The 23,141-nt window shown below is 36.1% G+C and overlaps 1 protein-coding gene across 4 annotated transcripts in view; it reads left to right on the top strand.

The window, feature by feature from the left end:
- Positions 1–23,141, top strand: part of DGKH (diacylglycerol kinase eta) — a 195,681-nt gene that overhangs the window by 147,964 nt on the left and 24,576 nt on the right. For all 4 annotated transcript variants that reach the window (XM_017850195.1, XM_017850193.1, XM_017850197.1 and 1 more), the window contains 7 exons: positions 3,166–3,265; positions 5,166–5,439; positions 6,525–6,647; positions 11,837–11,968; positions 15,650–15,767; positions 16,746–16,856; positions 16,992–17,088. In XM_017850195.1, coding sequence (XP_017705684.1) covers positions 3,166–3,265; positions 5,166–5,439; positions 6,525–6,647; positions 11,837–11,968; positions 15,650–15,767; positions 16,746–16,856; positions 16,992–17,088 — 955 coding nt within the window. The remainder of the gene's footprint in view (positions 1–3,165; positions 3,266–5,165; positions 5,440–6,524; positions 6,648–11,836; positions 11,969–15,649; positions 15,768–16,745; positions 16,857–16,991; positions 17,089–23,141) is intronic.

The following is a 23,141-nucleotide window of genomic DNA, read 5'->3' as shown; positions in this document are numbered from 1 at the left end:
TATATGGCTCTCCTTTTATTTAGTCAATAGTTTTAAAACTTTTTTAGCTTTAACAGTTGGAGTTACTTAGGATTTTTACTTATGCACTCTATTCACCCCCCAAGTTTTAAAATAAAGGCAATTTGTTCTGTATACAAAAGTTTCAGAAAATGGGACAACTAACTAGCAGGAATATTGATGCCATTGTCATAGAGCCATAGAATTTAGATTTGGAACCTGCTTTAAGGATAATTTAGGCCAACCTGCCTCATTTAATTGGTGAAGGGAGGTAGTTGTTAAAAATATTTCCTCAGAGCACAATCTAGCTAGAGACAAAGATAGCTAGAGATTTTTATGTGTTATGCGCTGATACTTCTAAATCATCTTCAGTTGCAAATTGGAACTTTTATTAGATGAAAATGAATTTTCAGATTCCCAAACGATGACCCTGCCTGCCAATCTATGATTCTGTCTGGGTACCGTTGCCATATTTATCTTAGTGTAGTATGTGCATATTTTATTGTCATTTGCCCATACTTTCAGAAATTAAGTGGAAAGCTGGTAAATGAGGGTACTAATACTAGTGATGAGAAGTATGGGTCTAACATATGTAATATAGTGGAGATGATGGTGGAAATCATCAGGTATGTGAAATGTGGACTGTTGTTAGCCTCAACTGGGTATTTGGTTCACACAGTTGACTATGTTCAATTTTGAAGGAAGAGAACAAAATTGAAGAAATAAAATGTTGGGAATACCAAAAGTTCTGTCTAGGCCTTACGCAGTGGCTCACCTCTGTAATCTCATTGCTTTGGGAGTCCAAGGCAGGAGGATTGCTTGAGACCAGGAGTTAGAGATCAGCCAGGGCGACACAGAGAGACTACATCTCTACAAACATTTCTTTTTTAATTAGCTCAACGTGGTGACATGTACCTGTAGTCCTAGCTACTCAGGAGGCTAAGCTGGGAGGATCAGTTGAGTCCAGGAGTTCAGGGCTGCAGTCACCTATGATCACACCATTGCATTCCAGCCTAGGCAACTGAGCAAGATCCCCGTCTCTAACCATTTTATTATTTTTTTAAAGTTCTAACATTGATTAAAGATATAATTGGGAATTTAGAATTTTTTAATCTCTATGGGAAAATCTGTGTTCTACTTTCATTTATTTGACTTTTGCACATCTTTTCTGGAAGTCTTATGCATAAAGTAGAAAACTGTGTGTATAGTTGAAGAATATCTTTTGTCTTCCTATAGTAAATACATCTTAAGATTGTCTTTTCTCCAATTTGCAAGTTTCTGGTTGGTAGGACTTTGCAATCGTACTATTTTTAAGAATATATTTTATTTCCGTTTTAATAACTCTGCATTCACTATTTAGGTATAATAAAAGGTTACTTCATTCCCCCAGAATATAAATATCCTATGTTCCTTCTAGCATATGGAACTTAATGAGCCATAAGATAGAGCATGTCTTCTGATTCTTTCCACACTTGTGTGGCGAGCACTGTCCTTTCACTTGCCCCTTCCTCAGCTCCTTTGGCCACCACTGTCACAGGATCATAGTGTCTCTGTCAGTCTCTGTTGGCTCAGTAACGTGGCACACTGAGGAGGGGCACTCCTGCTGCCCTTTTCATTTCGAGGCCGATGGGCTGAAGGGCTCTGTCTCTAGGCGTGAGTAAAATACCAACAAAAGTATTATGATAATGATAGGACATACGCAGTCTCACAAACCAAGAGAAAATTATGTCGAGACGATGTTAGAATAATGGCAAGAAAAACCTCTATTTTGGAGTTACAGAAAGAGGCGTCAATGCTTCTCTCAAAGTAGCGCATCTTACAGCCGCTTTCAGTAAAATGCATAGAAGAGATTTCGTGATAGTGTCATATTTCAAGAAATCCCATGAAGTATTGTTCATGACCAAAGAAGACAAAACTTGACACGAAGTACTTGAATGCATGTCTAGTAAATGATAAGCTAGATTCCCTGTAGAAATTTGAGTTTAAAAAGCCAACGAGGAAGTTTCAGGATTAGAAAATATTACCTTTTGTTCAAATAAAATCTAGAAATGTTTGCTAAAAAAAAAACAAAACAACAATTATTAGAAGTAATACAATTTACAAGATGATAAATCTGAAGGTTGGTAGTGTGTGTGTCTGTTGGGGGAGGGGTGGTGGTGGTGATGGTGGTGTGTGTGTGTCCTGCATCTGTTGAATTGCTCAAGTTCATAATACTGAAGTATATGGAAATTACCATTTTGCCACTCAACTACCAGAGAAAGTTGTGAGTATAATAGAAAAGATAACTGCTGGAACCTTTTTTTAATTTAAATTTCTCAATTTATATCAATGATAGAGAGCAATACTATGATTTTAAAAATAGCCTGATTCTATCAGCATAAGCCTTTGCTTTAAAAAAGCAGGTCATATACCATTCTGTTGATCGTTGTTTTTAATCCAACACCAGATCCAGATCCAGATCCAAAGCCTTTCAAAGGCAGATTTTGTTAGTGTTTCAAGTTATTTTGTCTTTTAGCTTATTTCTATTGCAAAGAAACCAAATGTAATTAAAATAAACAAACAAGTAAACCATATACTGCTGACACTAACAAGAACTAAATTAGTCTTGTAGTTTTTGCATTGGTTATCTCAAGGAAGAAATGAATAGATTTACAGAGAATATAACTCAAGTGGCAGATTTGTTTTCAGCATAATGCACAATCTCTTTCTCTTCAGTAATAATATATTGTAACTGTAACAATCAAAATATCCATATGATGAGTAGTGGCTTGACAGTGACAAGTGATAATCTTATCTTTGTTCGACACTGCAATTTCTGTTATGAAAATATATGAGCTTTAGCATTCCAGTGGAGAAAGCAAGATAATGCTTTATCATTTTTAAATGGGATCTACAAATACTTAATTTAAATATTTGAGGATAGCTTGTTATAACATTAATTACTATAATTTAAGTAATATACAGCAAGGCGTATTCATGTGTGCATTTGTCACTTAGAATGTCTTGAACTTGTGTGAGATAAACTGCACAGCAGATAGAAGTGTAGATTTATATACAGATGACCCAGATATTTGACAGTTTGCTTGTGTTTCTTTTTAAATATATTCATAAATCAAAGCAAATCAATTCATGAAGCTTACTAAATTGTACAACTTCTTTTCCTCAAAGGACACTATGTGAAACTGTAAAGGACTTCGTTGCCAAAGTAGAGAAGACGTATGACAAAACCTTGGAAAATGCCGTTGTAGCTGACGCCGTAGCCAGTAAAGTAAGAGGGGACCCTTCAGGGCATGAGAGTTGTTTACAGACAATGCTCACATTCAGCTGTGTTTCAGGGCTAAATTGATTAAGTGGTTTTCCTGCCAAAACATCTTAAATTGAAAGAAAAAGTACTTTGGATGAGATCTAAGGATTTAAAAAAATATTCTATTTTATTGTTACACCTTAATATGTAGGAAAACTGCATTGCTGAAAACCTAACTCAAATCCCTGTCCCAGGGATTGACTTTTTTTGGAGACAGAGTCTTCCTCTGTCACCCAGGTTGGAGTGCAGTGATGCTCTCTCTACTGTCTGCAACCTTCACCTCCCAGGTTCAAGCGATTCTCCTGTCTCAGCCTCCCAAGTAGCTGGATTACAGGTGCTTGCCACCACACTCAAATAATTTTTGTATTTCTAGTTGAGACAGGGTTTCACCATGTTGGCCAGGCTGGTCTCGAACTGCTGACCTCAGGTGATCCATCTGTCTCAGCCTCCCAAAATGCTGGGATTACAAGTGTGAGCCAGCACACCTGGCCATGACTGACTGAAGGGCAGATGCATAGCAGTCAGACCACAGGGGATCCCATGCAGCTGGGTTCCAGTGGGGAAAGCAAGGCTTTCCGTTTCCAAGCAGATTTGGGCCAGTTCAGCTCTCTTCCAGCATGGTTCTTTGGATTTCCTAGACATTACAATTCTTGGTCTCTTTCAGAGTGCTGCTTCTTGCATTGGCCTTTTCTTTAGAGATTTCTTTCCCCTTTTATAAACTAAAATAAGAACAGTTTACTGAACCTTAAAAACTACTACCTTTGCTTTTATAAGTTCACAACAGGGACCTTCTTACAAAAGGCTTGAGTATCTCGGACTTGCAAAGGAATCAGCTTCCCCAAATCCGTGCTGGAGATGGCAGTTAAATTGAGTGGAAGACAAAGAAAATAGAAATAAATATATATTTGAAGTTTTCTGCCTTTTTCTCTTGTCTTTCTGCTCTGTGGAGAGTTTCAGAAAATAGAAACCCTTTCTGGCCATACTTCTGTTTCTAAACTATTTCTGCTGTAATCTTGTCTCAGCATTTCATCAAAGACAAATAGATGAGGAGGAAAGGGACTGGAAATTTTATGGAGATGAAAATATATTGGGGTAGCATCAACAGCTTCAGTCCTAAATGTTTCTTCACCTCTCGTAATACAAGAAAAGCAGAAAGAAACAAGGGCTTGCCTAGTGCATGGTTTTCTTTCTGTATCCCTCTTCTTTTCCCTCCTTATCCTTGTGCATTTTCCTTCCTGCACTTTCTTTGAGCCAATAATCCCTTAGGCATTGTTCACTCCTTTGCAAACCAAAGCTTTGAAGGGGAGTTTGCTGCGGCTCAGCCAGACATGCCGTTTGTGATGCTCAGAATGGTGCATTAAGTCAATTACTTTTTTTAAAAAGTTGATCCAGTGTTTTGTTATAATGTATAGCAAATTTTGTGTAATTTTTTATATAAAGCATCACTTTGCATAAAGTGTCTGTTGTGTTATTTTAAGAAAAATAGCTGTGTACACATTGTAAAGATTTTTTTCCCCATGAAATGGAGTCTGAGTGACTCTGAAATTACAAATCAATGAAATTCTGTAATAATTGTGCCAACTTAAAAAATTATAAATTATTCCATGTAGTAAACATCAATAAAGACATCGTCCCTCTAAATCAAAAACCATAATTTAAATTATCATTGTCTATCTCTACTAAATGGAGGTTTTAAAATTAGCAGCTTCCAGAACCAAAGCATCTACAAAATTAAAGGTGGGAATTTTAGTGTTTTTCTCTCTAGGAATTACACTTTCAAAACATCTCTATAAAAATTTCTTGTACTTTGTCTGCTGATCTTGATTATTTTTGAATATTTTCTCTTGCCGTATTTTCCTCTCAGTGTTCAGTCCTAAACGAGAAGCTCGAACAACTGCTGCAGGCTTTGCACACAGATTCCCAGGCTGCGCCTGTTCTCCCTGGCCTCAGCCCTCTCATTGTGGAGGAAGATGCTGTGGAATCGTCCAGTGAAGAGTCCCTGGGTGAAAGCAAAGAACAGCTCGTGGATGACGTTACCAAACCTTCCTCCCAGAAAGCCGTCAAACCAAGAGAAATCATGTTGCGGGCAAATAGTTTAAAGAAAGCAGTGAGGCAAGTCATTGAGGAAGCCGGAAAAGGTACACGTTAACAAACTTTGGAAGAAGTTGGCAGCATTTCTACTGCAAGCATAACAGAGTTTTCATAGTGGTCAGATTGGACACACTTTTTAAAAACAAAATTTTTAAGGCAAGATAGAAGATAAAGTCATTATAAGAAAACTTGTACATAGTCTTATATATTGTAATAGTAGTAGTAAGAATCAGCATATTAGTGAGGAATAAAATAAAATATCAGAAATAAGTTAAATTGAAACATTTCTATCTAAAATATAAAACTAGTTTAAATGACATTGAAAAAATTTTAGAAGTAGTTTACTTAATTGGAATCTGTTGAATTCTTGAAGAAAGTCAAACCTGTAAACCCACTTTGAAAATATAGAAAACAAATTTTTTTTTGAGACAGGGTCTCACTCTGTTGCCCAGACTGGAGTACAGTGGCATGATCTCAGCTCACTGCAACCTCCACCTCCCAGGCTCAAGCTATCCTCATCCCTCAGCCTCCTGAGTAGCTGGGACCACAGGTGTGCACCACCATACCCAGCTAATTTTTTGTATTTTTGGTGGAGATGGGATTTCACCATGTTGCCCAGGCTGATCTCAAACTCCTGGGCTCAAGTGATTCACCCACCTCAGCCTCCCAAAGTGCTGGGATTACAGGCGTGAACCACTACACCCTGCCAGAAAATGTTTTCTTAACATCAATTTCCCAGATGTTTATGTTGCTTTATTAAGAGCTTATAAAAGCTCTGCCTTGTTTTAATTAATATGTATATCAATACTTCTCAGAATTTTAGCTATGGTCTGAATGTTAATGTTAATAGGAATAATTAATGTTCAAAAACCCCTTTATAGGTTGTAACTTGTATTTCATTCTCTAAAATTCTTATACTTTACTTTTATTGTGATAAAATATCATTTTAGCAACTTTAGTTTTAATCTTTAGTTCTTCAGACCTCAACCCCAAGTTCATTGCTAAATAGTGTTATTTGTGAATCTGGAATTTCTTTTAGCATATGTTTCAATTTTCCTTTCCTGAGCATATCTTAATGTTAATGGACTTTATTTTTACTTATCCAAACTATTTATCTTCTTACTACCTGAAGTTATGGATGACCCGACAGTTCACCCCTGTGAACCAGCTAATCAGTCCTCTGATTATGACAGCACAGAAACAGATGAGTCTAAGGAGGAAGCTAAAGACGATGGTGCCAAAGAATCACTAACTGGTGAGAAAACGGGAAAAAATTATTTTGGAATTAAATAAAATGTCATTTTGCTTTTAGTTTTCAAAAGGCTGATCAGTTTGAAAAAAACTATTTGTATTTTTATTTTCGAAAAGGTTTTTTGGAATTTAACACTTAGATAGGTATTCATAAATATTAAAATAATAAAGATTAGACTGTTGTCCAGTACTCTCACATCCCTCTCTTATCATGTAATCTAGAGATTGTAACAGTAAACTAAGGATTATACGACTAAGGATGACTAAATATGTTGGTTTTCCCGAGGAAAGAGGAAAGAAACACTTAAATCATCTGATTTGAACCCATTATAGCTCATAGATTTCTTTTTTTTTTTTTTTGAGGCGGAGTCTCGCTCTGTCGCCAGGACTGGAGTGCAGTGGCCAGATCTCAGCTCACTGCAAGCTCCGCCTCCCGGGTTTACGCCATTCTCCTGCCTCAGCCTCCCAAGTAGCTGGGACTACAGGCGCCCGCCACCTCGCCCGGCTAGTTTTGTATTTTAGTAGAGATGGGGTTTCACCGTGTTAGCCAGGATGGTCTCGATCTCCTGACCTCGTGATCCGCCCGTCTCGGCCTCCCAAAGTGCTGGGATTACAGGCTTGAGCCACCGCGCCCGGCCAGATTTCTTTGAGAATTGTAAGAAAGCTACAGCTCTCCTAACGCTCCAAAGGCACAAAATTGGGCATTTAAGTGATTCAGCAGTCCCTTCAGTTCCATCAATCAACCTTCTGGGTTGATAGTCCTTATTAAGCTTCAAAATCATAGGACTTTAAAGCAAGCTTTAAAATCACAGGACTTCCAATTACAGGCCTTGCTTTGTTGAAATTATTTTTGTAAGGAAAGGAATATGTAATTGCCTGAAGAATGTTAAATATTTTTCTACCTTTTAGATTGTAATTGAAAATGAATTTATACTTTTAATATTTTATATTGCCTAAGGGAAAAGTTTCTAACTTACTGGAATAAAAGCAGAAATTAAAATATTAATGAAGATGAGGCAACAAGAAAATAAATACATGGCACTTAGGAAGAGTCAGCACCATTATATCAGAACTGTTTGTAGTCACAATGGGCATTGGGGACTCTAGAGGTGGGAGGGTGGGAATGGTGGAAAAGCAAACTATTGGGTGCTATGCTCTGTACCTGGGTGATGATATCAATCATACCCCAAACCTCAGCATCACTCAGTATACTCAGACAATAAACCTGCACATGTCCCCCTGAATCTAAAATAAAAGTTGAAATTATAAAAAAAGAAACGTCTTCATACAATGAAAAAAATCAAATTTATGGAGAGCTGACCATATCAGATTAACATTTTCTGCCTGAGCTGTGGCACGATGAAGACCTTTCATTCTCCATGTTTATGGCTGATTTCCTACAGGACTAGTAGTAGTGAGTATATTTTAAATTTTACGTGTTTGAAACATTACTTGTTAACTTTGAAAAAAATTAGATGGTAGGTTTATTAATATGTTGTTGCTAAATTCTAGCTTTAATATGAAGCTAAATAAGTAGAATGTAAACTTAATAAGTAAAAGGAAAGATAATTGATAAAATTATTTGAAATTTAAATACCTGTTTTATCTTATTTTCAAAAAAATTTTTTAAATGTTTGCAATCATTAAATTTTGCTTTTACTTTCACTACATATAAACTTGGGCGGCCGGGCGCGGTGGTTCAAGCCTGTAATCCCAGCACTTTGGGAGGCCAAGACGGGCAGATCACGAGGTCAGGAGATCGAGACCATCCTGGCTAACATGGTGAAACCCCGTCTCTACTAAAAAATACAAAAAACTAGCCGGGCGAGGTGGCGGGCGTCTGTAGTCCCAGCTACTCGGGAGGCTGAGGCAGGAGAATGGTGTAAACCCAGGAGGCGGAGCTTGCAGTGAGCTGAGATCTGGCCACTGCACTCCAGCCTGGGTGACAGAGCGAGACTCCGTCTCAAAAAAACATAAAACAAAATAAAATAAACTTGGGCAAATTTCTTAACCTCCCTGTGGTTTTCTCATCTCTAATGTGAGGATAATAATCTACCTACTTCATTGGGTTGTTGCGAAGGTTGAAAAGTTACTGTACGTAAAGTGCCTAGAATAGTGTCTGGTAGATAGTGCTGTCTGCGTGTTCACTGTCATCTTTATTGTTGTTATTTTTATTGCTGCTGCTGCCACTAATTACATTAACTGTGAGAGAATATTTCATTGTACCTGAGACTCTTAAAGACTTTGAAATCAGACCTCATGGACCTCACATGTTCAGCATACAACCCAATGCAGGCATGTTCTAGGACCCTTGAAGCAGATGGCCACAAGCCTTAGGACCACTCACTTTCAATACACCCCACTCTTATGGTCAGCTCTAATTGTTAGAAAGTCATTCTTTATATTGAGTTTTCTATTTTCTCCCTTAAATTTCTACCCATGATTACAGTAATGATTAGGTTTTATGAATGATAGTTTGACAGTAACAACTACTGGCCTTTATGTAGTGCTTATGGTTAGTTTAAGGAGCAATTACATATACATTTCACTATATCAAAGAGGACTCTGCCTTTGGAGTTATTTCTCCTCTTCCTCCTCCTCCTCCTCCTCCCTTCTTTCTTTTTCCTCTTCTTCCTCTTTTCTTTCTTCTTTATTCTTCTTCTTTCTTCTTCCTTCTTCTTTCTTCTTTCTTTTTCTTCTTCATGTGGCCACCCTTAAATGATACCAAAAACAGCTTTGGTGGCATCAGACCTTCTGTCACCTTACATCTTCTTTTCCAGATGATCGGCCCTAAAATTTACCAGTTTTTAAATTGATGATTTTAAACCTTTTGTTTTTCTGGTTGCACCCATTTGATCAATGTTTATCTTAAAATGTGATGCACTCTTTTAAACAAAATTCTTCAGATATTTTCTGTGGTGTATTAGCACATTGGTACTCGTACACTACTCATTCAGGACATTTTTGATGTTACAAAGATGACCCAAGACTTCTCTTTTTTAAAACCTGATTATAGTAGTCTGTACTCATCCCAATGAACTTTTATCTTTTTTATTTAGATCTATTATTTCATCCTGTGAAGTCTTGTGAAGCTTGATTCTATCATCTTAAGTTTATTCCATCTGTGAATTTGATAAGCAGGGCTTAGATGTTTTCATCTATTAGAAAGTATTGATTAAAGCAGAGCTGACAATGGCATCCTTACTATACACTGATAATTCCTCCTAAGATGATGGCTGTTAGGATTGGTTTGTCAAAGCTTATTTAATGGTTTTCCAACTGGTTATCATCCCACCTTACCATACTCTTAAACTTGACACTCCCATTGTGGCCTATAAAGGAAACTAAAAAATACAAATGTAGTGCTGTAAATGTTGATACTGAAATAGACGCAGATTTAGAAAAGTCTTTAATGGTACAGTATTTGGTCTTTATTTTGGCTAGCAATCTGACTTGTTGGAAATCAGTAGCAATAGTGAAAGTAGAAGTATATGAAATACTGCTTTTTGAGGCCCATTTATTGTGTCATGTAATAATTCATATGTCTGAGATGTGAGACAGTATATTAATATGATTGATGAGATTATTTATTTAAGAAGAACCAGAAAACATTAATTTAGTTACCTGTAATGGAACATCAGTCTTAGTCATTAGTACACTCCCTGCTTTTTGTCAGAGTTGAACATCAAAAAGTTGTTTTTATGAGAAATTAGCCCAGGAGTCCTATCTATTTTAAAAAGGGGTGGCTGTTCTGTTACTTTACTGCAATGGGACTGGTTTTGAATGAGAGAATAGAGTGTAAAATTAATATAGTTAGCTTGTAATTAGTTTTAAGGAGAGTGAAGATAATTAAGTTTTAGAGTATTTTAAAATTGAGTTTGAGAATTACTGTTTCGTTTTTTTGTTTTTTTTTTTTTTTTTTGAGATGGAGTCTCGCTCTGTCGCCCGGGCTGGAGTGCAGTGGCTGGATCTCAGCTCACTGCAAGCTCCGCCTCCCGGGTTTACGCCAGTCTCCTGCCTCAGCCTTCCGAGTAGCTGGGACTACAGGTGCCCACCACCTCGCCCGGCTAGTTTTTTTTTTTTTGTATTTTTTTAGTAGAGACGAGGTTTCACCATGTTAGCCAGGATGGTCTCGATCTCCTGACCTCGTGATCTGCCCGTCTTGGCCTCCCGAGAATTACTGTTTCTTAAAAATACCTACCAGTAACTCCTAAATTGGTTAAAGGTACCATTTGCTCTGCATTAACTTGCCTCGGTTTAGAGTTAAATCTTTCTTTTTGGTGTTTACTTTGAGAGTAATTATATTTTAGAATAATTTTTTACATGTATTGAGCTTTTGCAGGAATATGATAGAACTGTTTGGGCAAATCATCATTTTGAATAAATAATTGAGAAGTACAGGAAAAACATGTTCATTTCACTTGAAGATAGATGCTATTTTTCTTCCATTTATTTGTTTATTTATGAGACAGAGTCTTATTCTGTCACCCAGGCTGGAGTACAGTGGTGTGATCGTAGCTCACTGCAACCTCAAACTTCTGGGCTCATGTGATCACTCCAGCCTCAGCCTCACAGGTAGCAGGGACTACAGATGCATGCCACCATGCCTGGCTAATATTTTTGTAGAGACAGGGTCTTACTTTGTTGCCCAGTCTGGTCTTCAATTCCTGACCTCAAGCGATCCTCCCGCCTCAGCCTCTCAAAGCTGTGAGATTACAGGCATGAGCCACCACACCTGGCCTCTTCCATTTATTGAAGACAATGTTAAATCATGTTTCATGTGTTTGCTCTGGGAATTACATTAATTAAATTTGATCATTCACTTGATATTTATGAGAAAAGGATTACATGGGTAGGGTGCATTATAACACATATGTTTCATTTTCAAAAATAATCAGACTTCAAAAGTTTCATTTATCTTTAAGTGTGAGTTGATCATATTCAAATTATGAGTATTAGTTACCTTTAATTGTGGTAGACATCTATTTCTACTGATCTTCTATTTGAGATGAGGAATCAAGACTTCTGATTCCCTCCATTTAAGTCTCAAGAAAATGTAAACAACAGCTATGCATAATATTTTCATTTCTACTGATTGATTTAAACATAATTTTATGTTTTAAATTTATAGGAACTTGCTTATTTTTATAGCTTTATCATTATCTCTTTTTAATCTGGACTTTTTGCCAACAGTTAAGACTGCACCTCGGTCTCCAGATGCCCGGGCAAGTCATGGCCATTCCCAAACTGATTCTGTCCCTGGTCCAGCTGTGGCAGCCAGCAAAGAAAATCTCCCTGTGCTCAATACCAGAATAATCTGCCCAGGTAGTACAGATTCTGAAACATTGTGTATTTTTCAGTATTTCTGTGAAAATGTTAAGTATTTATTTCCATTACTGTGGAAACATGTTCTTAAAGATAAATGTTCTTTTAGTAGACTGTTCTTGTTATACTTTCAGTCAGAATCTAGGTCCTTAGATTCTTCCCTGTATAACAATTGCCTAGAAAGTATTAAAACACATGTTTTGGCCGGGCGCAGTGGCTCACGCCTATAATCACAGCACTTTGGGAGGCCAAGATGGGGAGATCACAAGGTCAGGAGTTTGAGACAAGCCTGGCCAACATGGTGAAACCCTGTCTCTACTAAAAATACAAAAAAATTAGCTGGGTGTGGTGGTACACCCCTGTAATCCTAGCTACTCAAGAGGCTGAGGCAGGAGAATTGCTTGAACTCAGGAGGTGGAGGTTGCAGTGAGCTGAGATCACACGACTGCACTCCAGCCTGGGAGACAGAGTGAGACTCCATCTCAGAAAACAAACAAACAAACAAATAACAAAAAAACCACACATGTTTCTGGGTCCTGCCCTGAGAAATTATGATTTGGCAGTTATGGAGTGGAGTCCAGGAATCTGCATTTACTAAGTTTCCAAAGTAAGTCTGAACTTATGTTCTAATACTTCTTAAGCTTTCCTTTTGGTGTTTTTTAGTCGGTGTTCTGTGGAATCCTTTTGGTTTTAAGCCATAAGACTCTCTGTAGTCATTTTTAGACAACATTGATGTAAATTATTCATAATTTTGGATTAGGCAATGATTTCTTCAATATGATAAGCACACACCACAAAAGACAAATGAATTGGACTTTACCAAAATTAATAGTTTTGTGATTCAAAGGACACTATTGAGAAAGTGAAATGACAACTTAAGAATTTACAAATAATATATCTGATAAAGGTCTAGTATCCAGAACATATAAAGAACTCTTAAAATTCAACAATACAAAGGTAAATATCTCACTTTTAAAATGGGAAAGGAATCTAAATAGACATTTTCCCAAAGAAGATACACAAATAGCCAATAAATACACGAAAGGATGCTCACCATCATTAGTCACCAGGGGAATGCAAATTAAAACCATAACGAGGTGCCCCTTTATGCCACTAGGATAACTGTGATCAAAATAGACAGATGATAACAAATATTGGCAAAGAAGTGAAGAAATTAGAACTTTCATACATTGGTGGTAGGCATGTAAAATGGTGCAGCTGTTTTAAGAATAGTTTCACAGTCCCACCAAAAGTTAAACATAGAGTTTACATGTAACCCAGCAATTTTACTACTAGGTATACACCCAAGAGAATTGAAAATACATGTCTACACAAAAACTTGTACATGACTATTTATAGCAGGATTCACAATAGTCCCAAAGTAGAAGCAACCCAAACATCCATCAGTTGAATGGATAAACAAAAGTGATATATTCATACCATGGAATATTACCTACCCATTAGAAAGAATGGAGCACTGATACATGCTATATAGAAACACTATGGAAAGTGAACATAGAAGCCAAATGTAATATGACTGCATTTGTATGAAATGGGCAGAATAGGCATAACCCATAGAGACAGAAAGTAGATCGTGGTTCCCAAGGAACTGGAGGTGGGGTGATCGATGGAATGGAAAATAACAGCTAGTGGGTGCACCATTACTTTGCAGGGAAATGAAAAGGTTTTAGAATTAATAGTGATGGTTGCACAACTTTGTGTATATATTACAAACAGCGGAATTATCTAAAAACTTTAAAAGGGTTAATTTTATAATATATCAGTTGTATCAGAATAGAAATACTAAAAGAATAAAAGAAAGATCAATCTGGAACAAACTGGTTCTGGAAAGGCCTTCAGATTTAGAAGCTGTGTTCCTATTCCAGCTAGGAACCTTGGCATAACCCCTCTGGAATAAAGTTGAAAGGAATATGGCTAACCCTGAAACATCTTAGAAAATATTAACACTTGGCTTGGCTGGGCACTCACGGCTGTAATCCCAGTACTTTGGGAGGCCAAGGCAGGCGGATCACCTGAGGTCAGGAATTTGAGACCTGACTAACATGGTGAAACCCCGTCTCTACTAAAAATACAAAAATTAGCCAGGCATGCTGGCACACCCCTTTAATCCTAGCTACTTGGGAGGCTGAGGCAGGAGAATCCCTTGAACCCGGGAGGCAGAGGTTGCAGTGATCCAAGATCATGCTACTATACTACAGCCTGGGCAACAGAGTGAGACTCTGTCAAAAAACAAAACAAAACAAAACAAAACAAAACAAAAAAAACAAGAAAGAGAGGGAGGGAAGGAGGAAGGAAGGAAGATGTTATTAACACTTTCCTCTGGGGCAGCTGGAGTGTGGCTCTCACCTCTCCAAACTGTTCTTTATGCTTACTAAATTTATTGTTTTCTTCATTCATTTACTTGTTTAGACATAAAGGAAATTGGCATAAAGAAATATGCGACAGTATATTCAAAACTATGTCATTAAACAAAAGAACAAAATTCATTGTATTTGATAATTGCCTAAACATTAAAATAATGAATGATAATAATTCCCTAAGAAGAGCATAGTGCTGAGGAAAGAAATGTTTGCTAAAGAAAGGACTTGCTGGGCATGGTGGCACATGCCTGTAGTCCCAGCTACTTGGGAGACTGAGATGGGAGGATCGCTTGAACCCCGGGAGATCGAGGCTGCAGTGAGCTGTGATCGCACCATTGCACTCCAGCCTCGGTAACTAAAAATAAAATAAAAGAATAAAAGAAATAAAATAAATTTTTATTTAAATTTATTTTAATAAATTTAAAATAAATAAAATAGGAATAAAAATAAAAAAAATAAAATAATAAAAAGATAAAAAAATAGAAAATAAAAAAAATAAAAAAAAAGAAAAATAAAAATAAAAAAGAAAAAGAAAAAGAAAGAACTTGTTTTTCCAATTTCCTAGTGTTTCCCTTGTTCTTGAGGTCCCCTATAGTTTGTCTCCTCTCCAGACTTTAGTGCTTCTAGCTTTCATATTGGGTTGAGTAAGATCATAAAAATCAGTTAGTTTTGAATTACTATATAACAGTTAGAAAAACTGTTGGAAAAGCATGGTGAAATAAAATTTGAAGTAAGTAAGATAGAGGCTTCCTTTTTTATATTTAATACTATATTCTTCTAAAATTCACAAATACCTACTTTAATACTTTACTACTTATTCTTAAAACTAACAGTGAGTCTTCACCTTAATACATCTCTTAATATTTTAAATTGAGTATCATTATCTATGATTTGAGAATATTGAAGTGATAACTCCATGACTTTTTGGGTAATTCCACCTTTATTGTAAATTCCTTACAGACTTAATACCATCTTTGCTATAACAAAGGAAGTAAAATGTATTTGTTATAGAATTATTTGTTATAGAATTATTGGGATGGTAAATGGGAAAGTGTCAAAAAGCCATTCCTATCTAGGTCCTCCTCTCCTTAATTCTTTATGATGACATATAGATCCTTGGAAGTGTCAAAAGCCTTGTATTCACAAATGTCTTTGTTCTTAATTTTGATTAATGAGAAGAGTAGGCACTGAAAACCATGCTTTTAAAAGTAAGATACTTGACATTAGGCCTGGATGGACTGGTTCTTTCTCTGTTTTTTTCTTAACACGTGATCCCATCTGTATTTATTTTTCTGTCCAGGTTTAAGAGCAGGACTGGCTGCCTCTATTGCTGGGAGTTCAATTATCAACAAAATGTTACTAGCAAACATTGATCCTTTTGGTGCCACGCCATTTATTGACCCGGATCCAGATTCCGTGTAAGAAAATGCTTTTGCAAATATTTTGTTTGGGTTCTTCTTGTTTCTTTTCAACATGAATTGTAACATTTTACACGTATTACAATAAATATGGTCCCATGTAAAAAAAGGATGATCGGAAAATTACAAAAGTTGATCATGCCAAGCACATTGAGACCTTTAAAATTCAGTGGTCTCCATGATCTGTCCCTGAGGTAGGTCCTTTTCCAGCTGGCCCGTTCTCTCTGAGAGCAACCCTCTGGCAAAGGAGGGGACCAATAAATAGAACTGATGCTATTCCCTTTACCTCCTTTCTTCTCGGTCTTGCCAGATCTGTCATCTTTCCACATCAGCTTCTAGGTTTACTTATTTTGGGAATCTTTTGGCCCACACTGATCTCTTCCCTTCTTAAGACTCCTACAATTTTTTGGCAGTTCAAGATATACCTTCTTTTACTTCCTTTTTAAATTTTGCGTTTGTTATATCATTTCTGTAATGACATTCCTCAAGGACAGTACCATATTTTAAATGTTTCAAAACACCTAGAAGAATGGGATCTAGTACTTTTTTGCTCAATAAATATTTGTCCATCGTTAAGCGTAGAAGTGGAGGAGACTTTCTAACGATAAGCAAAAAAAAGAGAGAGAGAATTGGCACCTGACTGTGAGGCCTTCCCATAATCATCTGCATTTTTCTGTGTAGTGAGGAACTTATGTAGAAATAGAACCAAGATTTTGTTACAGTTAGAGAAAATCACACCATAATTGTGTGTCTGTTTTGCCTTGCTCACCATCCCTTTATGTCACATGTACCAGAAATTGTACACATGTCCTGTGGTTGTAGACATGATGTAGGAATAGGAAGTGATTAGTGCTAAGTTTTACAATCTGCTATAAGGAATGGAAACTTAAATGGTTTTAAGTACTCTCTTGTGTATAAATTGTAACTGTTGTAATGAATCTGAAATTGACTTTGATGTACTTTTCCCTATGATCATAGAGATGGATATTCAGAAAAATGTGTCATGAACAATTACTTTGGGATTGGATTAGATGCAAAAATTTCATTAGAATTTAATAATAAAAGAGAGGAGCACCCTGAAAAATGCAGGTAATTTTAGTAAAAGTAATAATGCTATTACATAAAGGTACTTTTTTCTTCATTTGTTATCTCTTTTGCTTGCTCTGCCCTTAAGGAGTAAGTAAATAAAATGTCCTGAAATTGCCTGCCAATATTTATTTTCAGGAGCCGAACTAAAAACTTGATGTGGTATGGAGTCCTTGGAACCCGGGAGTTATTACAGAGATCGTACAAGAATTTAGAACAAAGGGTTCAACTTGAGGTAAGTTCATCTTCAAGTAAAGATATTTCATATTATCTAACTTAAAAAAAATCATCTTGGAGCTAATTTGACCTAAATGCATTTTGATTAGTGATTAAATAAATACACAAGGGAAAAATGAATGTGATTATCAACTTTGTACTAAAGGAAGTATATACACAGGATATGAATGACACACTTAATTATCATCATCATTAGTCCCTGAAATTGGGGCTACTCTGGAGTTGTGGTGCCCCATGTAAAAGTGGAGCCAAGGGAGCACATTTATAGGAGAGGGTTTTTAATGGATTTAAGCTTCCAAATTCTGACCCAATTCTGTAATAACCAAAGTTTTGCAAATCCCTGAAAATAACATTTGAAGTAAATAGAATCTTTTAATTTAAATGTACATTTATTTTTTGCTCCAATTATTGCTAACAACAAGTAAAATTAAAAGAGATTTTGAGCATTTAAATGTTTTACTGTTTTTTACTAATAGGAAATTAAGGACAGAAAAAGTTATTTTATCTCTTCCAACAACAGAAACAACAAGGCTGGGGATATGGCTCTGAAAAGAATATTAATTTTTGTGAATTTTATTTTCTTTTACCTTTAATCCAGTACTCACTGTTGATGCTGATGGACATGTCTTCCCTATCTTGTATCTTTTTATAACTATATATTTTCAATTAAAGCATATCATACATATACAGAATTATAAAATCTTAAGTCTACAACTCAACAAAATAAACAGAGCATTATTATTTGGGGTATTATCCAAACACTGCAGTGTTGACTAATGAGGTGTCTGTAGCTCATTCTTTATCAACTATATTTCCTAGTCAAGATGAGCCTGTTATACTTTTCACTCTAAACATACAGCTGTATGATCAGCTGGTTTGATTTATTATTGCTTCTAAGATTAAGATAGACTTACTGAATAAAAAGCTACAAAATCAGGAAGGTTCACATTTTGTAAATGCTATCCTTGACACCCCATGCCCAGGTCAGCTTAGGTACCCTACTAATCATGTAATCATTCCTTTTCTTCTTCATATACCCTGGTTGGCCACACTCTTTTTGTTTTTGACGGAGTCTCGCTCTGTTGCCCACGCTGCAGTGTAGTGGCGTGATCTTGGCTCACTGCAACCTCCGCCTCCTGGGTTCAAGTGATTCTCCTGCCTCAGCCTTCCAAGTAGCTGGAACTACAGGCATGCGCTACCACTCCCAGCTAATTTTTGTATTTTTAGTGTAGATGGGGTTTCACCGTGTTTGCCAGGATGGTTTTCATCTCTTGACCTCGTGGTCCACCCACCTCGGCCTTCCAAAGTGCTGGGATTACAGGTGTGCCCCACCGCGCACAGCCTGGCCACACTCAAGGACACATAGGAGGTTGTTTTTATCTTTGTTATCCCCAGTGTTTAGCACAGTACTGGCCCTGTTTTGAGGGGGAAATGGATGGCTAAGTGATCACTTTAGCATAATTCATTAAGTGCTGTGATCAAGCATAGCCAGCTGTCTTTAAGGGTTGAAAAACTAGCTGGATCTGAATGGCTGGATAGTCTTAGTTCCTGGAAGAGCCTCAGCTCTTCAGAAATAGGATTAGTAACCTCTTCTACTGGTGGTCTAAATTTTGAACAAGATATCTTATTTACACAGCTGCTTTGTACTCTCCTTTTTAAAAGGTTCTTAATCTTTTTTGAGTTGTAGATACCTTTGGCATTCTGGTGAAAATAAAGACCCCTTCTCAGAATATTGTTTTCAAATGCATTATATGAAATACAGACTTACAAAAGAAGACTTACCAATAATATTAAAATAAATTAACAACATATTTTTGTGTTTCTAAAGAATAATATATGTGTTTCATCATTACTGTATCAAACAAAAATCTAATGGCGTGTCTAATATATACCATAACTTCAAAGTAGTGATGAACTTATATTACAAGGTATCTGAAACATCTATAATGTAATATAAAAATGTCTCATTTCTATTGATGATGGAATCACATGTGTTACTAATGCCTTTTTTTCCCTACATTTATAATTGAGGGCAATGCTAAACTTCAGAGGTTAGTGAACATAAAGATACGGATTTTTACCAGGAAGTTAATAAATCGCCTGAATCTATCCATGGACTCCTGGTTTCTGAACCTTAAGTTAAGAACACTTAATGTAGATGTATATGTTAAATGATAAAAAAGGTAAATAAAATGAGTAAAACAAGATAAATGAAAACATGTTAATATACATAAAAATAAAGTAGACAAAGTAGAGCATTCTTTGCCATAGTTAACAAAAAACAATAATAATAAAATAAATCGAAAAGATACGTTCTACTTCTAAGGACGGTGGAAGGCCTGTTGTCTAAAAATTCACGTATCTGATGATGGTTCACTCGGGACAAAGGTGGAAAAGGGAGACCCACACTTTGGGAGGCTCTTTTCAGAGAGATGCCTTCACCAGTGGCCCTCCTTTTTGCTTTTTACTCTTACCTTTTTCCTCAGCTAAGTTTTCCTTTCCCTGTTATGTTGTGGATATGGAACAAGACTGACTTCATGTCCTAACTTTAAATTTGTGCAGAACAAAGACTTTGACCTTGGTTTCCCTATACATGAAATTGATAAAATAATGATTTTGTGCAAATCATAAATAAGTGAGCCTAAGGTACTGTAAATCACAGTGTAAATAGAAACGAACTGTACAAATACAAACTTTGTTTCCCAAGCCACATTATCAGTGATTCTGATATATACCCAACTTTGAGAAATCTGGAGTGAGTTTCAGAATCCTTTTGACAATGCTGGGAATTCCAGAAATGTGAAATAACATCGCAGTATCATATTTTGCTACTTTTAGAGTAGAAACACCTTTCACATGTAAATGGAAGAATTGTATTAAAATTTCAAACATTTTTCGTAAGAAGGATGACTTTTTTGCCCATAATATACCTAATTTACATGGGTCAAGCAACCTGTTGTATTTGTTAACTGAAATAATAATTATATATTGTTTCAAATCCTGTAAGTACTAAGATACGTGAAGAAAAACAAATAACTTTAAAAAATAGTCTTCATCTGTAGGCTATAATGAAATATGTGATTGAGAACAAATAGTTGTCTAATTCACATATTTAGTTATTTCAAATCTTCCCATAATCTGTATCTTTTTAAAAACCAAAATAAATTTAGTTTATTATATTAACAGTAAGTTCTATCTTTGTTTAATTCATTTCAGTAATAACTAGTTGTAACTACTTTGTAAATCATTTTGAATGAAGTTTACTATATGCCTTCTACATATCACCTTTAATTCTTAACAACTCATGAGGTAGGTATTATTCAGTTCAAAGAGTAAAGGCATTGCTTAAGGTCAAACAGCTGATAACTGAAAGAGCCAACATTTCAAATCCAGTGTTTTTTCCGTAAGACAATTTGTAATTATAACTGCAGAAGGAAATTTACTGACTTCCCACGTGTGTTCTTAGGTGCTTTTCTTAACCTTATCTCATCGGCCTCACTGTGTGCTAAGAATTGTTAGCCCATTTTACAGATGAGCAAAGCAAAGCTCTGAAAGCTTAAGGGACTTACCCAAATACTAAGTGACAGAATTCAATCCAGCTCCACCATCTTCCCTCCGTATCAGATTGTCCGGTGAAAGGAGCAGAGAAAACAGACACTAATAAGAAAAAATATGTAGCTGCAGTTTTGTAGCATTTTGCAACATCATGAACCACAAATAGAAACATGGGATGGCTAGGGGGCCAGCTCTGGTGGTGTGCACCTGTAATCCCAGCTACTTGGAAGCCTAAGGCAGGAGGATTGTTTGAGCCCAGGAGTTCATGACTGCAGTAAGCAAGACCCCATCTCTCAAAAAGAATAAATAAAAATAAAGGATATTTGGGGCTCTTGGAAATATGTTTTAAAAGTTTAACACTCCTGAAGTTTTTCCTGGATTTAAGAAACTTTTGAATCATGTGAATTTGTTAATTTGTTGAATCTGTATTCCTCATATTTTTCCTGTGAGACTCTATGAAATGGACATTAATCAGTTAGATTTAGGTGTGTTGCTTAATATATGTATGTTCATTTCAGCACTACACTTGGTACTTCCTTCTGAAAATGTTCATTGTTGTCCATACCATGTTTGCAAATAAAGTGCATCCATTTGGAAAATCTTTTAAAATATTTCTTTTATATTTACAGATAGTATTTTCCCCATTTTCTTTGTTAGTCATGATTTAAAGCAGCTTTTCTAAAGCACAAAAGATATCTGTTTAATGTATTGAGTTGAGAAAAAGTTTATTATTCTGTTAAGTATTTCATATTTATTCATTGAACAAATATACATTGAGCACCAATTATGTGCCAGACACACCCGCAGGTGCATGGAGCTTTGAATGTGAAAAGCTAAACCTGCTAATGGTCAACACTGTGTTTTCATGAAAAAGAAAAAAAGGAATTGTGAAAAATGCCCGTGAAGGTAAATCAGCCAATCCTGGCCTTCATCCATTGCACCATTCCAATAAGCCAGTAACCCTGAGGTCTTCCCAAGAACTGACTTTGGCTGAATTATCAAACACAATTTGTGTTCTGTGTGATTCTGATGGTGAACGTTTTTTTGCAGTACTTTGGGATGAGATTAACCTCCTATATGCCCCCATTACACTCTTATTCTTCCCCATCCTCAGATTCACAGAGCAGAGAAGTCTCTTACGAGGTCATCTTGGACCAGCTGTAACAATTTCCAGATGTTTGCTGGTCTCTGCCCTGGATTTTCACCAGTTTACGTGGGGAATCAGAACCTCACTACTGAATAGACATTAAAGAAAATATTGGTACTCTTGACATTGAGACCTTTTCCTTCCATCTTCCCTAAACCCAAAGCATCCCAGACCAGTGGGACTTAATGCTCTTTTTAATGAGATGTCCCATTACAGAAATTCTTCCCGTCACCTTGGTTTCTACCCTAGAACAAATTATTCTCTCACAGTCTCAGAAATACAGTTAATTTCTTTCTGTTGGGAAATCATTTTTACTGGGCGTTAAAATGTAATTTTAAGAAGCTATGTTAATTATTTTAATATAAGAAGTATTTAATGAAAATATAGCATCCATTGTAGGTGTGACATCTACAAGCTCTTCTCTTTTAAAATGAAGGCTTAAACATTTCCACTGGATTTAAATGTTCACTTAGAAAAATGTCAAGTGGTTTGGTTTAAATGTTAATTAAAATAATAAGTATGATCCTCATAAAATGTGTGTAACATAATTATGATCATTTTCTTGAGTAATGTTTAAAAAATTAGTGTCATAACTGATTGTCTTAATAGCCAACTAGGCTTTATTTAAGAGTTAATAGAATAAACAGCATTAATTGAAATTAATTTAAGAAACAACGTTTATGAGAGAAGGTAACAGTTCTGCTTCTACTCAGTAAGAATGTGTTCACATCCCTTCACCAGCCATATCCTTGTTTATCATTTACATGGTAATTTACTTTTCATTTAAGTGATTAATGAGAAAGTAAGGACTGCAAGGAGCTTTCCGAGATGCATATATTTTTGCTTGACTTTGGTTCTGACTACTTGAAGTACTCAGCTTTGAGTTTCACCAGTCCCCAGATGGTTGTAGAGCCCCAGCAATGTATGAGGGACTGTGAGAAGGGCCAAGTGAGATGGTTAGGATCAACTTGCTCTTACCCAGCCTGCTTTCAAAACGGTGCTTAAAGTAAGTACACAGAGGACCACAATGCAGGTGAAAGTATATAAGAGGCCTGAAAATGACTTGAGAAAAGGACTGCCTGGTTTTGGAGGAAAGAGGTAAAACATTTTTTTAAAAATCAGTTTTTTGTAATAACTTCTGCTATAGTTATTTATACTTCACATTTTTTTAAATTAAAAAATAAGATAAATGATTTGGTAACGTGTAGAGAGCAGACATTACCAACACACTCTGCTCCATTGTCCTTCATCTTTAGTGTTTTCGTATCTTCCAAACTAGTGGTTCTGCTCTTTTTATCAAATCTCTACTTTTTTGTTGTTTACGTTACAGTGTGATGGGCAGTATATTC

Source organism: Rhinopithecus bieti, unplaced genomic scaffold (genome assembly GCF_001698545.2).
Source record: "Rhinopithecus bieti isolate Rb0 unplaced genomic scaffold, ASM169854v2 scaffold_32955, whole genome shotgun sequence".
NCBI classification, from domain to species: Eukaryota; Metazoa; Chordata; class Mammalia; order Primates; family Cercopithecidae; genus Rhinopithecus; species Rhinopithecus bieti.
This window is presented reverse-complemented; position numbering and strand designations above follow the sequence as displayed.